This window comes from Coccinella septempunctata, chromosome 4, assembly GCF_907165205.1.
Source record: "Coccinella septempunctata chromosome 4, icCocSept1.1, whole genome shotgun sequence".
In the NCBI taxonomy this organism is placed as follows: Eukaryota; Metazoa; Arthropoda; class Insecta; order Coleoptera; family Coccinellidae; genus Coccinella; species Coccinella septempunctata.
The window spans coordinates 34,622,526-34,641,988 of NC_058192.1; the positions used below are offsets into that span (position 1 = coordinate 34,622,526).

A 19,463-nucleotide genomic window follows, 5' to 3' on the forward strand; every position below is an offset into this window, starting at 1 on the left:
AGAGTAGCAATTTTCTTTTATATGTAGGGGTAGCTAACTTGTCTACTCGAAAATATTCTGTCTGTATCGCTGGCTTAACTAGTTTCTTCATTAATTGTTATTAAAAAAAATTCCATATTTTCGATTTTTCGCCATTATCTCGTAAAGGGTGCTTCTAAGGTAAAATATATGAAGAAACTCATAATTACTTGAGCTTACCATTCCATTTTTGAGGTCAAATATAGGGTGTTACATTTAAAAAAGGGCTACTTTGGTCTATATCTTTGTTTTCGAACACCCTGTAATTATGACAATAATTTTAAATTGCGCTTTGGGACATCCTACACACACCACATGAAAGAATTTTCAAAATATCTTCATTTACTTCCTCAAAATGAAGGCCACGTCTGTGTTGGGCTACCCGGTATAGAAGTGCCTGTAGTTCTCAAATTAATCGTTTTAGATCACGAAATGTTATAGTTTTATGGAATCGTTTTCTGGGAAGCAACATAGAAATTCCAAAGCTCATTGGGTAACATGAAATCAAGAACTGCTTTAATTCACAACACCAATATTACAATATGTAATTCTCTACTACTATCGAGTTCCTAGATATTCCCTGTCTTATTCGTCGTGGACACCTAGTGTAGATATACCTATTTTCGATATCCGCAATTTTTTCCAATTCAAAGATGTCAATCCCAGTATGTAATTGCATTCAAAAAATTGATACATCGAATTTGGGACAGCCTGTACGGAATAGAGTAGGTTTTTATTGCCGTTTTTTATATATTCGGGCGGAATACGATGTTTCTCTCGATTTTCACTATCATCGATAAGGAATGAAATGATGGTTTCTACAATCTCATACCGAGCTCGAGTCACACGAACACTCACACCTGGATGAAAGCGTTGAATAATTGGATATCCAATTCGAAATTTTAAAAATAGCTTTTTTCCACTAACAGAGAAGTACCTATGGAACCATTACCTCTGGTTTCAAGTTCGATGAACGAGCTTATTTTCGAACCCCTTTCAGTCGTTCCGAACTAATGAACGTGTTTTAAAACAATTTCCGAAATCGATAAATTTGCGGAAAACCTGCAAAGAAGTCTAAAGTATTCCTTTATGCAATTTTTCAACGTACCTACACGATGTTCGTTATGGGTACCGGTAGATACAATCTTAAAACACTCTTCACCTAATAATATATTCCAATTTCCGATATTTGCAAAACAAACGTCCAAAAAATTCCTACCCAAATGGTCAAATTTAGATATGTCTTCGTAAATTCCAAAAAATTCATCGAGAATATCGAGAAACCCAACTTAAAAATGTCAGCATGCATTTTGATTACTTTTCTGAAAAAATTTAATTAACCATTGCGGAACAGCCTGTATAACCCAAGAATATGAATATTTCGATATGACCCAACCTGTATATTTATGAATTAATATTCATGTATTTTTACGTTGAATGTAATCATAATTCAATTCTGCTTTTGATATGATTTCTCACAGCATGAAACAAATATGCATTTTGTGAAGACCCAATTCAATTCCTTCAGTATCCAAATCTAGAGAATCCCTAGGAAAAATAAGGCATTTGAATATCTTCTTCAGATGACCACCTGCGAACTTTCTCTTGAATAAAAACAGCCGCAATCTTGACGCATGTGTTTTTGTTTTACGACATAACTGCGCTTGCTTTGAAAAGCCGCTTCCAACGTTGCGCGATGTAGACCGTTGGGTGTAGGGAGCTGTTTAAAATCTATGCCAAGGAACTCGATGGTTTTCATAAATGAAGAGATGTATCAAATAAAGAAAATCGTGAATAATTCGAAAATTACTAATTATATGGAACTCACTGCAAAAGGACGAATTGGGCCCTAATTGATGGCCTATTGAAGTTGAAAATTTCAAACATTTTCGCTAACTTCATGTTGCATCAAAAATATGGCTAGGCCATTCTTCGAAAACGTAGAAGCGCCATATGCAAGAATTACGCAGGAGCAAAACGTTGATTTCATTTTTAATTGATTTTGTTTCAGAGATTGGGAGTGAAAACCCTAAAAAGTTTATGAAGAAATGCACAAATTCAGTCGGTCCTATTGCCAACTCCGGTTATTTTGATGCTACGAATTCGGTTAAATGGGCAAGCTAGTAGCATTTAATGGCCTCTCGATGCCAAAAAAAAAAAATTGTCAGTCACGTTATCGAAATATTACATAAAATGATATTTTCTTGAATGGAACACCCTTCATTTCGATTCGTAATAACATTCTCAACAACAAAGCTCCTATCACCTTTTCACCTAAAGTTGAACATGAGCGACTTACCTATGTGGAAATATTAATTTCATTCACTAGTACAAAAACTTTCTTTGTTCGGGCGAAAAGATGAATAAAACCTCCTGATTTTCCAAAATACCGGAAAAATATTGTTATTGGTATAAGTACCAAAATTGGGTCTTTATCTTTGAACAATTATGAGATTTATTAGTCGAAACAAAGACATTTTTGATTTAGTGAATAAAATGAATAATTTCACATAAGTCGCTCATTTTCAACTTCAACAGGAGGAAATGTGATAAGAGCTTTGTTGTTGAGAATGTTATTACGAATCGAATTGCATGACAAAATATAGGGTGTTCCATTGAAAAAAAAATTGTCGAGAAGGCCATTAAAAATGCTACTCAATTGCCAATTTATCCGAATTCGTAGCATCAATATTAACGGTGTAACGACTCAGTTTGGAACACCCTGTATAATATTTCAAAAATACATAATCGTCAATTTATACTAAATATGCCAACACCAGTTTTATATGAATATGGATTCATTGAAAAAGCAGTCTATATTGCAGGATATGGTTCATACCGTCATAGAACACCCTGTAAAAGTTCGGAACTGAATAAAATTCCTACTTAAAGTCGGAATTATTTTTGAAATATTATGTGGCTCTCTTCTACGCCTCCGTAGAATACATATTTGCATTCGTGAAACAATTATTTTCCAACTTATGAAATCGTCAAACTGCTGTAGAGTAGCACGAAAAACTTATCGTTTCGAAGAAATAGAAGGGTTTTTTTTCGATCGGATACAGATTTTGTAATGACAAATCTTATATCTCACAGTTTTCTCAGAAAAGAGCTTACTGCTTTGTGCTCGCAACATCGAATTATTCTCACAGAGTGCTCAGTAATTATTGCGAAAAATCGGTGCTCTGTGCTTGAGACTCGGAAGCACTTTTTTTCAATGCTCCACATAGCTCTGAATCCTAATATTTTCTTTTGTTCTAGATTTATAATAGAAAATTGGAAAAACATATATGATATTCCATTTTGAAGTTAATTATACGTTTTATCTTTCCGTTACGAACGATTGCCATGAAATTCTGAAATCCTTCAATACTAGCGTAATTTGATGAGATTATGCCTTTTTTATTGAAATCGTCTCCTCCTAGATTTCAAGAAAAAACTTTCAATTTTTTCAATTGTAAAATCAATAGTAATACTTTTTTGTATTCAACATTCGACTTATTAATATTATTATTATATATTACTATGGGATTCAAAAGTTATATCAAAAACGGTTGTAGAAAAAACTTCCACTTATCCGCATTCAATTGGGGGTCGAAGGTTGACATCTGTCAATTCTAAATTCCAAAATGTCTAAATTCCGAATTCAAAAGTTTTATCAATGAACCTCAACAGACAAACTTTCCGTTCACTGTATTCACTTGGGGGCCGATTGTTGACACCTGTCAATGCGAAACATTCGATAACTCAAAAAATAAATCATTTAAAATTCCGAGGATATAGGTATATCAAGAAACCGCAACAGGAAAAACTGCATTCAGTTGGTACTCCATGTCTCAAAAAATTACTTTCAACTTCAGAAGTTATATTAAGAGACTCTAGCAAAGAAACTTTCGTTGACCCATTCACTAGCAGACCAAAAATTCTGAATTGACACCTGTAAATGCTTAAAATTTGATATAACATATTTTCTGCTGTGTCGAATTATCAACTTTGAAAAATATCTGCTCCGAAACCTCTCAAGTCCTAAGTAAATGCGGCGAACAGAGGAGTGAAAAAAAAAACAGGTTTTTTCATATAACTTTAGAATTTGAAGTGGGTCCTCCTTACAGCTTTCGCACTATCAAATGTTCAACTATGACAGGTGTTGCTTATTATAACTCGAATTTGCGGTTGATTTTATGGAAACTTTTTCAGATATCGAAATTTGACAAATCTCAATAGTTTACTCCCTAGAGGTGTAAGTGAATGTGTTAAAAAATTTCCTTGTTTTGTTTTTTTATGTACGAAAATTTGTATTGAATACCCATCTCCATTTTCACCACTGTCCTTTAATGTAAGCTTTTTCAAAAGTTCAAAAGTTCAATTCGAAACATTATTACAACAATGCCGATAATTTATATAATTTTAATAGTTAATATCCATTGTTCCTCGAAATGACCTCTAGGTGCAATTTCTTTAGTTCCTCAAACTACCCGTTTTGTACTTGAAAGTTCCCCAAACTGCACGCTAGAAGAAGTTCCTCAAACTGACCTGAGCATACACGATAGTTCCCCGAAGTACACGCTATTGTTCCCCGAACTGACCGCGACGCATACATATATATATATATATATATATATATATATATATATATATATATATATATATATATATATATATATATATATATATATATATATATATATATATATATATATATATATATATATATATATATATATATATATATATATATATATATATATATAGCGGACGATAGCTGTCGTTATAGCTGTGCGACACATGAAACTATCCAGCACATCACCGCGGGGGATGTCAGAAGTTCGCAGGCACGGAGTACAAAAATAGACATGATGCTGTTGCCAAGATTCTTCACCAAGAATTGGCACTAAAACACCAACTTCTAAGTTCGAAAAAGGTTCCTTATTACAATTACCATCCGGATGCTGTGTTGGAAAATGAACATCACAAGCTCTACTGGGATCGCACGGTTCTGACAGACCGGAAAATAACCCACAATAGACCAGACCTCATATTGCTCAATAAGGATGAGGACAGAGCACTATTCATCGATGTGGCGATTCCAAATAATAACAATCTTCTAGATAGCCACACTGAAAAAATTTCAAAATACAGAGATCTCGAGGAACAAACCAGAAGACAGTGGAAGCTGAAAGATATCAAGACCATCCCTATTGTAATTTCATCTACAGGTCTGATACCGAAGAAACTACTGGAGAACTTGAGGAGACTTCAGTTGGACGAAAATATCTATAGAGTCATGCAGAAGGCGGTACTGCTCGGAACGGCGAGAACTGTACGCAAGTACATGGGGAATGCAGAGGAACACCGTCTGCGCCGACAGGAAGTACGGGTGGAGTAGGAATGCAACCTACAGCAGGGAGGCGAGGAGCGACCCGGTCCCGACCACCACCACGAGCCCGAAAACCTGGAAAGGGCTCCAACAGAGCTTAATCCATTTGATATCTGAGATATCTGGGATAAGTGAATTTTCCTCTGGAGAGGAGTGTGAAAGCCGCAAGGCTAAAGTCAATAATAATAATAATTATTTTAACATCAAAACAGTACATGTCACGTCAGAAAATACATATTTTTCAAATTTCATTTTGGAAAAATTCTTCCAGAGAGTATATGGTATTTTTAAGTAGTATATTTTTCAAAATATTTTTGAATTTCTTTTCGTTAAGCTGCTTTATGGCATCAGGAAGTTTATTGTAAATCGAACTTGACGCCATCCGTAAAAGTTGTTATCCAAGAGGAGCTGCTCTTGACTTGTGTGATGACCCACCTGAAGCACCCTCAACCAACAACCAAGAGGAAAGACCGAGAACAAGTAAGTTGGAGCGGAAATTCATAAAGAATCTTCTCATGTATAGTGGAATACCTCCTGAAAATAGACCTAGGATACCTAAGTTCAGAGGTTCAAAGAATTTGATGAAGAAAGTTGACGACCTTAATAGGATATTGGACCAAAAAATCAACCGTGACCAAACTATTGAAGAACTCGCGGATTGTGTCTATGCGGCTGCCTTAACTGTGTGCGCTGAGATGGGTGTGGAGATCCAGGAGGTGCAAAAGAGCAAGGAAAGTCGGGGACCACCACCTTGGAAAGATCGTCTGGAAAGAAAAATAAACGAGATGAGAAAGAAGATTGGTATTTTACAAACTTACCTGAGCGCTGAGTCACCATCTGCGCGTATTTTAAAATTAACTCACCGGATCGCGTCGGATGCTGGAGTCAAGGCCAGAGATGAAAACTTCAAGCAGCAGATGATACTCGTTTCCGAAAATCTAAAACAAAAATTAAAAATATTAGGTAATCGAATAAGACGCTATAATGAAAGGGTTAAAAGGTATAAAAATAACAAATTATACTACCAAAACCAGCAAAAATTTTTCAGAAGCTTAGAGGAGGGACCAACTGAAGTAGGAGAGCCACCAGGGGAAGAAGCCATGCATCTTTTCTGGAAGGGAATGTGGGAGGTAGAGAAGACGTACGATAGCCAAGCTTCATGGATCAAGGAGGCGGAAAAGGAATCTTCCAGATATTCCAGTGAAAATGTAGAAATCACCGTTGAGGATATAAAATCGGTACTCAGAAAAACTAACAATTGGTCAGCTCCGGGAGTGGATGGAGTACGGAATTACTGGTGGAAACACTTCACAGCTACTCACCAACATTTAGTTAAACTCTTCCAGCAAACCTTGAAAGATCCTACAATAATACCCCATTATTTCACGCAAGGAACTACTATTATGATACCAAAAGGGGAAATAACCCAAGACCCAGAAAAATACAGACCGATCACCTGCCTTTCCACGGTCTATAAATTACTTACAGGAGTTTTAACAAGACACAATTTGCGACACGTTAACAAAAATAACATACTTGCTAAGGAACTTGCCTTTGATTCTGTGCCGCACACCTGGCTGATTAAAGTTCTAGAGATATACGGGGTCCCTGAAATACCTGATGAGCACTTGGCGTACGAACCTGGTCGTCAACACTAAAAACCAGCACTACAAAACAGGAACAATAAATATAAAAAGTGGCATATTTCAGGGGGACACTCTAAAGCCATATTTTGGCGATTAAGCGTCTTAATCGATGTCTTAAAGCGTCTTTAAGCGTGATGTCATTAATTTTGTTGTCGCAAAAATAGAATATCGCTGATGGTTGAGTCATCTGTCGTTGTCATTAGACAGCGAATCGAATTGTGAATTTTTCAATTTCTGTTCTTTGGCTATTATTTGAAAATTATTTATTTATTCTAAATGATAATGCAGAAACTGCATTATTGGCAATAAAAACACTCTTCCCTAGTAGGAATTCGAATCAAATTCGATATAAACAACATATTCTCTGTCCGCTTAAGACGACACAGGTCAGAGACAAGATGACTCTATGACATAGGCGCTCTCCACAGACCGCCAGGTTTCGCTTAAAGCGTCTTAAAGACTGACGTCATGACTTATTCGCTCGAATAGCACCGCGTAAAGACGCTTCACGCGTCTTTATCGCGAAAATATGGCTTTAGCCCCCTCTGGTTCTGCCTGGCGATGAACCTCCTCAGTCAGCTCATAAACAGACAGAAATATGGATATATTGTGGAGAGATCTCGGAACATCAAAATAAGCCACCAAATGTATATCGATGATGTTAAATTATATGCTAATGAAGAAAAAATGAAAAAACTTTTAAAAATAGTCGCGACCTTCACGAAGACCATAGGGATTGAAATTGGGGTGGATAAGTGCGCGGTGGTTCACGTAGGAAGGGGGCAAATACGGGATGGCGAGGGATCCGCAGTCATGGAGGACGTAACAATACCTAGGCTCAGCGCGCAAGGTCATTATAAATACCTAGGAATACAACAAGCCTTGGACATAAAGATGGCCGAAATGAAGAACATTTTTCGGGAAAAATACTTCTCGAGAGTAAAAAAAATACATCAATAAAAAGGAGTCACTAACTTACCTTAGGGCTCGATACCTATACCCAGAAACGGAAGGCAAACTCGTTACCATCCAAGATCAGGTGGTCCCAACGAGATCCTACATAAAAAACATAACGGCAAGAAACATACCAACTGATAGATGCCGTAGATGCTTGCAGGCGCCGGAATCTATACAACACGTCGTGTCCTCGTGTTCCGTCTTGGCGCCGACAGACTACATGGAGAGACATAATGCCATGGCTAGGATTTTCCATCGTGCCATTGCCGAAGAAACTGGATTGGTGAAAAGAACAAAAAAGCCATATGAGTATCGTCCGAGCACAGTTTTGGAAAACGACGCTTATAAACTTTATTGGAATATGGTCATAACAACGGACAAACCAATACCGCATAATAGGCCCGATATAGTGCTTTTCGACAAGGGGCAAAGATCTGCAAAAATCATGGATGTCACGGTTTCAGCTGATGATAATATATCAAAAGCATTCACGGAGAAGCTTACGAAGTATCAAGACCTTGCCTTCGAATTGAAGAACACTTACGCTCTCAGGTCGGTGGTGATACTCCCACTCATAATTTCCACCAATGGACTGGTCGAGGCACACTTGGAGGATTACACTGTCATGCTGGGTCTACAAAAAGAATTAATAAGTACTGCACAGAAACAGGTTATTCTTGCAACCACAAGGATAGTGCGAAAGTTCCTTACTACCTCCTGAGTGCACCTTGTCCGAAAACGGACCGGTGTACTCGGTGAACCGTTATGTTTTTTATGTAGGATCTCGTTGGGACCACCTGATCTTGGATGGTAACGAGTTTGCCTTCCGTTTCTGGGTATAGGTATCGAGCCCTAAGGTAAGTTAGTGACTCCTTTTTATTGATGTATTTTTTTTACTCTCGAGAAGTATTTTTCCCGAAAAATGTTCTTGATTTCGGCCATCTTTATGTCCAAGGCTTGTTGTATTCCTAGGTATTTATAATGACCTTGCGCGCTGAGCCTAGGTATTGTTACGTCCTCCATGACTGCGGATCCCTCGCCATCCCGTATTTGCCCCCTTCCTACGTGAACCACCGCGCACTTATCCACCCCAATTTCAATCCCTATGGTCTTCGTGAAGGTCGCGACTATTTTTAAAAGTTTTTTCATTTTTTCTTCATTAGCATATAATTAACATCATCGATATACATTTGGTGGCTTATTTTGATGTTCCGAGATCTCTCCACAATATATCCATATTTCTGTCTGTTTATGAGCTGACTGAGAATGTTCATCGCCAGGCAGAACCACTTTTTATATTTATTGTTCCTGTTTTGTAGTGCTGGTTTTTAGTGTTGACGACCAGTTTCGTACGCCAAGTCTTCATCAGGTATTTCAGGGACCCCGTATATCTCTAGAACTTTAATCAGCCAGGTGTGCGGCACAGAATCAAAGGCCTTTTTGTAGTCCACCCAGGCTACTGATATACTCCTTTGTTTCTTTTTTACCTGTTTAGCGATGACATAATCTGTTATTAGAAACTCCTTACATCCTCGGATGTCCCCACGACATCCACTCTGTTCCTTAGCAAGTATGTTATTTTTGTTAACGTGTCGCAAATTGTGTCTTGTTAAAACTCCTGTAAGTAATTTATAGACCGTGGAAAGGCAGGTGATCGGTCTGTATTTTTCTGGGTCTTGGGTTATTTCCCCTTTTGGTATCATAATAGTAGTTCCTTGCGTGAAATAATGGGGTATTATTGTAGGATCTTTCAAGGTTTGCTGGAAGAGTTCAACTAAATGTTGGTGAGTAGCTGTGAAGTGTTTCCACCAGTAATTCCGTACTCCATCCACTCCCGGAGCTGACCAATTGTTAGTTTTTCTGAGCACCGATTTTATATCCTCAACGGTGATTTCTACACTTTCACTGGAATATCTGGAAGATTCCTTTTCCGCCTCCTTGATCTATGAAGCTTGGCTATCGTACGTCTTCTCTACCTCCCACATTCCCTTCCAGAAAAGATGCATGGCTTCTTCCCCTGGTGGCTCTCCTACTTCAGATGGTCCCTCCTCCAAGCTTCTGAAAAATTTTTGCTGGTTTTGGTAGTATAATTTGTTATTTTTATACCTTTTAACCCTTTCATTATAGCGTCTTATTCGATTACCTAATATTTTTAATTTTTGTTTTAGATTTTCGGAAACGAGTATCATCTGCTGCTTGAAGTTTTCATCTCTGGCCTTGACTCCAGCATCCGACGCGATCCGGTGAGTTAATTTTAAAATACGCGCAGATGGTGACTCAGCGCTCAGGTAAGTTTGTAAAATACCAATCTTCTTTCTCATCTCGTTTATTTTTCTTTCCAGACGATCTTTCCAAGGTGGTGGTCCCCGACTTTCCTTGCTCTTTTGCAGCGCCTGGATCTCCACACCCATCTCAGCGCACACAGTTAAGGCAGCCGCATAGACACAATCCGCGAGTTCTTCAATAGTTTGGTCACGGTTGATTTTTTGGTCCAATATCCTATTAAGGTCGTCAACTTTCTTCATCAAATTCTTTGAACCTCTCAACTTAGGTATCCTAGGTCTATTTTCAGGAGGTATTCCACTATACATGAGAAGATACTTTATGAATTTCCGCTCCAACTTACTTGTTTTCGGTCTTTCCTCTTGGTTGTTGGTTGAGGGTGCTTCAGGTGGGTCATCACACAAGTCAAGAGCAGCTCCTCTTGGATAACAACTTTTACGGATGGCGTCAAGTTTGATTTACAATAAACTTCCTGATGCCATAAAGCAGCTTAACGAAAAGAAATTCAAAAATAATTTGAAAAATATGCTACTTAAAAATACCATATACTCTCTGGAAGAATTTTTCCAAAATGAAATTTGAAAAATATGTATTTTCTGACGTGACATGTACTGTTTTGATGTTAAAATAATTATTATTATTATTGACTTTAGCCTTGCGGCTTTCACACTCCTCTCCAGAGGAAAATTCACTTATCCCAGATATCTCAGATATCAAATGGATTAAGCTCTGTTGGAGCCCTTTCCAGGTTTTCGGGCTCGTGGTGGTGGTCGGGACCGGGTCGCTCCTCGCCTCCCTGCTGTAGGTTGGATTCCTACTCCACCCGTACTTCCTGTCGGCGCAGACGGTGTTCCTCTGCATTCCCCATGTACTTGCGTACAGTTCTCGCCGTTCCGAGCAATACCGCCTTCTGCATGACTCTATAGATATTTTCGTCCAACCGAAGTCTCCTCAAGTTCTCCAGTAGTTTCTTCGGTATCAGGCCTGTAGATGAAATTACAATAGGGATGGTCTTGATATCTTTCAGCTTCCACTGTCTTCTGGTTTGTTCCTCGAGATCTCTGTATTTTGAAATTTTTTCAGTGTGGCTATCTAGAAGATTGTTATTATTTGGAATCGCCACATCGATGAATAGTGCTCTGTCCTCATCCTTATTGAGCAATATGAGGTCTGGTCTATTGTGGGTTATTTTCCGGTCTGTCAGAACCGTGCGATCCCATTAGAGCTTGTGCTGTTCATTTTCCAACACAGCATCCGGATGGTAATTGTTATAAGGAACCTTTTTCGAACTTAGAAGTTGGTGTTTTAGTGCCAATTCTTGGTGAAGAATCTTGGCAACAGCATCATGTCTATTTTTGTACTCCGTGCCCGCGAACTTCTGACATCCCCCGCGGTGATGTGCTGGATAGTTTCATGTGTCGCACAGCTATAACGACAGCTATCGTCCGCCACTGAGGCATCCTTGGCGATATATTTCATGTAATTTCTTGTTGGAATCACCTGATCCTGGATGGCAAGCATGAAGCCCTCTGTCTCAGGAAACAACCTTCCGGAAGTCAACCAGTAGTTCGACGCAGATATGTCGACGTAATCATGGTTGACCTCGTTCTGGTGCCTTCCATGCAAAGGTTTGCCAATCAGTTTTTGCATTTTACTTTCTGCAGAGCGTTCGACGGAAGTGATCCTTTTGTAGCTTTAAAGGTGTAGAACTATCAGCAACACAAACTACTCGATGGAGTTCTGACGAAGCAGCCTTGCTCAGGAAATATTTTCGAAGTCCTTCAATTTCCTGGGACATACGATTGGACAAATCAACAATTTCTCTACCCCCAAGATGTCGTGGCAGCTCTGTCCGTTCTATTGAGCTTTTGGGGTGATGTTTATTGTGTTTAGTCAGCATCGTCCATATTTTTCTCTGTAAGGCTGCTAAATCGGTGGTCGTCCAAGAGATGATACCGAATGAATAGCTCAGCGCCGAGCAAGCGTAGGTGTTAATCGCTTTTATGAGATTCTTGCTGTTAAGACCAGTTCTCATTATCCTTCTCAATCTTCGGGTGAACTCCACCGTTAATTCTTTCTCCATCTGGGTTTGATTGATTTTTCTTGCCTGTTTTATGCCTAGATACTTGTATGTGTCTCCTTCCTTCAATGCTTCAATTTCTGCACCTTCCTTGAGTTTGAACGTACCATATTCTATTTGCCCTCTCGTTATGTCCAGCAGTCGACATTTTTCTAATCCAAACTTCATTTTGATGTCTTCAGAAAATCCTTCCACCATTTTCAGCATCTGTTGCATTTGTTTTTTGGTAGATGCGAAGAGTTTCAAATCGTCCATGTAAAGTAGATGATTCAGTTTCATCATAGTTCTACTGCCGCTCTTGATAGAAAATCCGTAGTCCGTAGAATTCAATCTATGAGACAAGGGATTCAGGGCCATGCCGAACCACAGAGGGCTCAGCGAGTCTCCTTGGAAAATTCCGCGTCTTATTGGAATAGGTCCTGTTGTAATGGAGCAATCTGCTGCTTTCATTTGAAGACTAGTACGCCAGGTTGACATGGCGTTTTTCAGGAACTCAACAATATTGGTATCCACCTTGAAAATCTTCAAGATCGTCAAGAGCCATTCGTGGGGTATAGAATCGAATGCTTTTTTGTAGTCTATGTACGCAGCGTAAATATTCCTCCGCTTGGAGAACGCTTGATTGCAGATAACTGAATCAATTATTAGCTGTTCTTTGCACCCTCGGCTGTCTTTGGTGCATCCTTTCTGTTGCATGGCGATGATGTTATTCCTTTCGCAATGGTTGTGAATTCGATTTGAAATGCACGATGTGATTAATTTGTACATCGTTGGAAGACATGTGATTGGTCGGTATTTGGATGGGTCTTCTGTATTCCTTTGGTCTTTAGGTAACAGGTACGTTGTGCCATGTGTAAGGAATATTGGCATTCTTTCAGGATTTTCAATGACATCATTTATTGCGGAGGTCAATTTGTCATGCATGAATCAAAGTTTCTTGATCCAGAAGTTCTGTAATCCATCAGGCCCAGGTGCTTCCCAGTTGTGTAGTCCTCTGATAGCTGATTTTACTTCTTCAATTGTGATCTTGTCATGCTGCATCGGCTCATATTTTATAGCTTCAGATTTTTCATCTTCAATCCATCCGGTATCTCCATTGAACTGAGGTTTCGTTGATAATTGTTCGGTCCAGAATTGTTCTATGGCTTCCTTTGGTGGTAACTTTCCATTATCTACATCAGACGATGTGAGTGACCGGTAGAAAGTATCTTCCGACTTTTCGAATGAATTATTGTCTCTTTTTCGGCTATAATTGCTTTTATTATTATCATTATTATTTGTGTGAACTTCTGCTCTTCCAGCAGCCATCTCACTCTATTGGAGAGCAAATTAGCATACGAGTGTCTGTCAGGTCTGATGTCATTACAAGTCTGGGTCAGTATCTTATATCTTATCTTAATATATATATAATTCTTCTGTTCGTGGCTTTGTCACACAACTCCTCCTAAACGGCTGGGCCGATTTTGATGAAATTTTTTGTGTATATTCCAGTGAACTCGAGGATGGTTTAGAATCACAATTTAGTCCACTGGAAAATATTTTTCTTGGAAATTTTATACTTTAAAGGGGAAAATTTTATATTTTTGTTAATTAATTCGAAAACTACTGGACCGATTTCAGAAATTTTTTCACTCTCAGAATGCTTCATCATTCCCGAGTGGCATATGCTATATTTTTCACTGAAAAAAATTCAGACATCTACAAAAATTCCAAAAATGTACGAAAATTTGCAATTTTCAAGCTATTGTTGCGTACGCTGCGAAAACCTGATGACTTACATTGATACAATGTATGACAAAAATGTGGCTCTTCAACAGTTCTACAAAAAAGTCCGCGAGAGCATATGTCTATCTCTCAAGGTTAACTGAAAAAAACCCTTTAAATGTAATAAAATTTTTACCAAAATATTGCCTTATTTCAGAGGAGGTTTTTATGAATACGGTATCGATCCTGATTCAAATAAATAAGCTATTCATCACAATTATTTAATAAAGACGTCAGTGAGAAACCGGCTACAGACTAGGGCTCGGAATTTTCGGGATGAGTCAATTCGAATATTCGTTTCATGCTTTTTTCGAATATTCGAATTTTTCGAATTATTCAAATTATTCTAATATTATTCGAATTTAGTAGAGCCCTCTACACAAATACCCGCTTCCCGTACGGAAAGATATCAGTTTTTTTTTTTGTCTAATATCGCATCGCATTGATTTCCTATTTTATTGGAAAAAAGTGGAGAGATAGAGGACCTAATTTAATATTTGGGGTGTTTTATCCTTTTTTCATGAAGCTGTTTAGCTGTGAGGTGTACGTGATAATAGTTCTCTTTAGGGCAGTCCAACGATCTGTCACGGTTAGCTGATTGCCTGCTGAGCCTTGTGGACCGACGTAAACAAACCGATTTCTAAGTCTTCACAGAGGCTTGGAATCAATACCATCGCAGATATTTTATTGATTTTCAAACGATATAGGCATATTTTAGTTGTTTTGTGTGGTAGATTACGAGTGTGAATTCCTGTTATCCTTTGTTTTGCGACCTGCACGTCCCCAGCGGCCATATTTAATTGTTTTGTTGGAGTGGCCTATTGTGCCCCAATGTTAACTGGTACAAATTGAAGGTTTTTCCATACTTCGGCATTTCTTCTTCAAACGAATCTTGGGTCTGTTCTGAAATCTGCATTCGTTTTATTGCTCTTTGTTTGCACATTTCACTAAATACAAACGTGCGTCGCCGTCGGGCTAGGGGCAATAAAAATGTGTCATTGCAAAGAGGGTTTTTGCCGGAACTCAGCCAAATTGCCGATATTTGGACATAAATATGTTATACTCTGTTCAAATATAAGAGAATGCAAACAAACAAACCAAATCGGTTTATTTTGCTTAAACCTGATATTATGTCTTTTCTTACAGTACCTACGTTATATTCACCGAAAAATGCCACGTCTTCGTGGAAGATCCAGAAATATTGAGTCTTTTCATGTAAATAAAAATGTACATACCTTTTTCAATGTAATTAAATTATTTGTATATTTTGTATCTACTTTAATTTCGCCTAATATATCTCCTACTTGAAAAAATACCAATGGTTAGTTAATACAGCTTTATGTATCTCTGAGGCGAAACAAAGTTCGCCGGGCCAGCTAGTATTCCTATAAGAGTTTTCCGTTACTTGTTCCAAATCCACAGCTATAAAATGAACACGCATTAACAGGATATTCTCCTCTTCAGTCCATCGTGTTCTTCCATCCCGTCGTCGAGTTTTCATAGCGGGCCGTGCAACGGCTTCGATGATTTCGCTGGCCTTTGATGAGCGTCAGAAAACACCCGGCGAGATTGTTGTCGTCTATTAGGAAATCTCATGTTGTACTCCCGTCAAGCTTTTGAGCTGCCATCACAAAAACCGTACACAAAAATAATATCTGCATATTCTTTGTTAGAAAACTGCATGTTTAACAGAAGGACTAAACCAGCAGAGCAATTGTCAAACAGTAAGTGTTCTGTCACCAGGTGACATGCATCTCATTTATTTCTAGGCTTACCGTAATTTATGAAATTTAATTGGTTGCATACAGAAATATAAATCAAAGTCCAAAAACTCGGAGACGAAGCCTCATCGGCCAAAATTTTTTTTTACGTTTAATCAAGAATAACAGTCTCTTTATGTCCCTTAATTTTTCGCCTCGAGTTTTGAATCACCCTGTAGATAAAGACATCGACACATGGAGAGAGAGTTATCGAAATATGACAATTACAATTATATTACAGTTATCTTCTTGGGCTAAAGTTTGAATACGTTACATCAGTTGTATATTTCAAAAATATTAACCCGAAGATGAAATGCATATGATGCAGTGGTTGGGAATGGGTGTCTCCCGAAGGAATTAACAGATAATTACAAGAATGCTAAATTCTTCATCAATTTAAGTAAAAGGAAGTTTCAAGTCAAGATCAAAGGATAATGAAAAGAAAGAAATAATATTTTGACCAGCATCTTATCTAATACAGTATTATTGCGAGCAGTTATTGAGAGGATTCATTTTGAAGGCAGCAAAAAATAGTTAGAGCATTATTAGATTCTGGTTCACAAAGATCTTATATTTTATCTAGAAGTGCAGAAGAAGTAAAATTGACAATGAAACTATATTACAGGAAGTTTTTGCAGGGAAGCAATCTCAACCAGAAACTCATACATAAGTTATTCGAAGTTACAATAAAAAATATTGATAACACACATGAATTTAAACTCAATATATTGAATCAAGATGAAATCTGCAATTATATATCTCGTTTTATTGATTCATCTAGTATAAAATATTTGAAGCAAAGAAATATTGTGATTCACGATAGTAATATGTCAAATGCTCCAAATGAAATCGAACTATTACTAGGAGAAGATATATTTGGTCATTTATTAACTGGCAGAAAACATCACCTTGATGGTGGCCTTTTAGCGATCGAAACATATTTGGGGTGGACATTTATTGGACAGTACGACACAAAAAAACGGAATGGATTTACGAACTGTCAATACCAAACTTATGGGACTTAGAATTACTTGGTATAAAAGATTCAGTACAAGTAAAATCAAATGAAATTCTAGAAGAGCAAGCTTATTTGATTCATTTCTATGATGCAATTACTATAAATGACGAAAAAAGATGTGAAATTAAATTACCTTGCTAGCAAGATCACTTAAATATTTTAAAAAATTAATGGAAACAACAATTCCGAAGGAATTGTTTCCATTAATTTTTCATTCTTCCTATGTGTCCGGTTAGCGCTTGAACTGGAGTGTTGTACACTGTACAGTTCTCCTTTTTGTATTAAATATTTTAGATAATAAGGAAATGGCACTTAGTAGATTAGAGTCTAATACAAAAAGATTGCTGAGTTTAAAAAAATATGATGATTATTCAAGGGTATTCGATGAATGGGAAGAATTGGGAATTATTGAGAAAGTGACAGACGAGAAAGAAATGTGACAAGAAAATTCACTTCAATATTTTTCGCAACATGTAGTCATTAAAGAATCAAATGCAACCACTAAAATTCGCCCAGTTTTCCATGCATCAGCTAGAGACAAAGGGGGAATTCATTAATGGTTGCTTGGGAAAGCTTCCGAATTTTCTGGAATTAATCCCATCATTGCTTTTGAAATTTCGCATAAATGCAATTGGCATAGTTTCTGATATAGAAAAAACGTTTTTAAAGATAAGTATATGCCCAGAAGATAGAGATTTTTCAAGATTCTGGTGGAGAAACTATTCAGAAAAGGAAACTAAAATATACAAGCATTGCAGAGTAGTGTTTGGTGTCAAGTGCAGTCCATTCATTTTGCCAGCTACGATTAGTTATCATGCATTTGGATAATGTTGCAGTACAGTTGAAAGAGATGGCGGAAAAACTGAAAAATTCATTCTACGTAGATAACTGCGTCACAAGTGTAACGAATGAATCAGAATGCGCAAAATTTATCAAAGAAGCAACATTTATCATGCTGTCCGCAAAGTTCAACTTACGAGGATGAATACACAATTCACAAAAATCTAAGGAAATGTCTGATCAAGTGAACATTGTTGGAGTACTAGGACTATTTTGGAATGTACAGAAAGATACATTATTTTGTAATATCCATAGCATACCTGATTCTCAAATTGTATTGACTAAACGAAGTTTGTTATCAGTGGCACAATAAATCTTTGATTCAATTGGTTTCTTGTGTCCTTTAATATTGATCCCAAATTATTATTATAGGAAACTTGTCAACTTAAGGTTAGCTGGGATCAAGAATTGCCATCTGAAATATCTAAAAAATTTCAATACTGAGACAACTAGATTTATTAGTTCATTATAAAATTCCAAAGACACTTTGTAGAAATTCACATTTAGAAAATTCTTCAAACTAGACCATCCACGTATTTTGCGACGCTAGTAAATCAGCAATGCAAGTTGCATATTTCTGAGAACTATTATTAATGGAGTGATTTCAGTCAGAATTATTGAAAATACGGTACATCATTTTTGATTATTAATGTTGAAATATATTTTTTGGAGAGATGTCAATATATAAAATAAGTCACTTTGAGAAAACTAATAGTTGTTCAATTCCAAGTTTTCAAAAGGTAAATAAGTATATAGAGATATATCAGGTACAATAACCTGCTGACAAGTTTCTATAAAATTATGTAAATGTTCACATTCTGTAACTTTAAATTCCCGAATTTCGGAAAGGAAATGTATCTCGGAATTGAAATGGCACTATCAAACAAAACAATGAATGTGTACTGCAAAAAAATATATTTGAAAAGTGGAATATTTACGTCACATAGGAAGACCGTGCAATTCATGATTATAATAACATTCAAAACTTATTCAAAATATTCCATACGTACAAACATTCGAATAGTCTCTCTCATGAAGAATACAAAAAGCTGGAGAAACAGCTATAACAATAACAAATGCTTTTTCTACCAGTAATGTTTAAAAGGTTGAACATATCGGATTACTCAACGATCAGTATACATTTATACAAATCTTCTGATCATATTTTAGTGACTAGTTTCTGGTTCTCATTTAAACGAAATCAATCAAGTCTCTTTTCAAATACATAAGAAATTTTGTTTTTGTTTTTCTGCAATACCACACTAGATATGTTTCAGCTATCTCTTTCAACTTGAATCCTCTCGTTCTTCTTATTTTCTTTTGGAACCACAGTTACATATGAATCCTCTTTCTCGGACTGATATATACTTTTGGATTCCTTCCTCTCTTGTTCAGATTGCCATTTTACCTGAATATAACAAAGAATTTAAATATTATGAAAATAGGAGCACGTAGAGAACTGACCTTCTGTCTGTGTTGTTTCACACTATATTCGCATTTCTCAATTACCATTTTTTCTGTCAAAATTCCGTCTTCTGAAGAATAAGCAGCCGCTTGCCATGCAACACCAAGTTTCGCGATTTCTCTACCAGACATACCTTCCGTCATTTCGGCCATTTTGCTGCATAACGCACTGTAGTCGAAATTGTCGAGTTTCAATCTTCTGAAAAATTAACGTGGTCATGACAGTTGATAGCTGTCAATTTTAAATGGAAAAATT

At 37.1% G+C, this 19,463-nt stretch overlaps 1 protein-coding gene across 1 annotated transcript in view; it reads right to left on the reverse strand.

The window, feature by feature from the left end:
• Positions 1 to 18,641: 18,641 nt before the first annotated feature.
• LOC123311814 (ATPase family AAA domain-containing protein 3A homolog) overlaps positions 18,642 to 19,463 on the reverse strand; it is a 178,793-nt gene continuing 177,971 nt past the window's right edge. Inside the window, exons 8-9 of the mRNA XM_044895918.1 lie at positions 19,208 to 19,406; positions 18,642 to 19,151 (exon numbers count right to left, since the gene is read on the reverse strand). Coding sequence (XP_044751853.1) covers positions 19,017 to 19,151; positions 19,208 to 19,406 — 334 coding nt within the window. The 3' untranslated portion in view covers positions 18,642 to 19,016. The remainder of the gene's footprint in view (positions 19,152 to 19,207; positions 19,407 to 19,463) is intronic.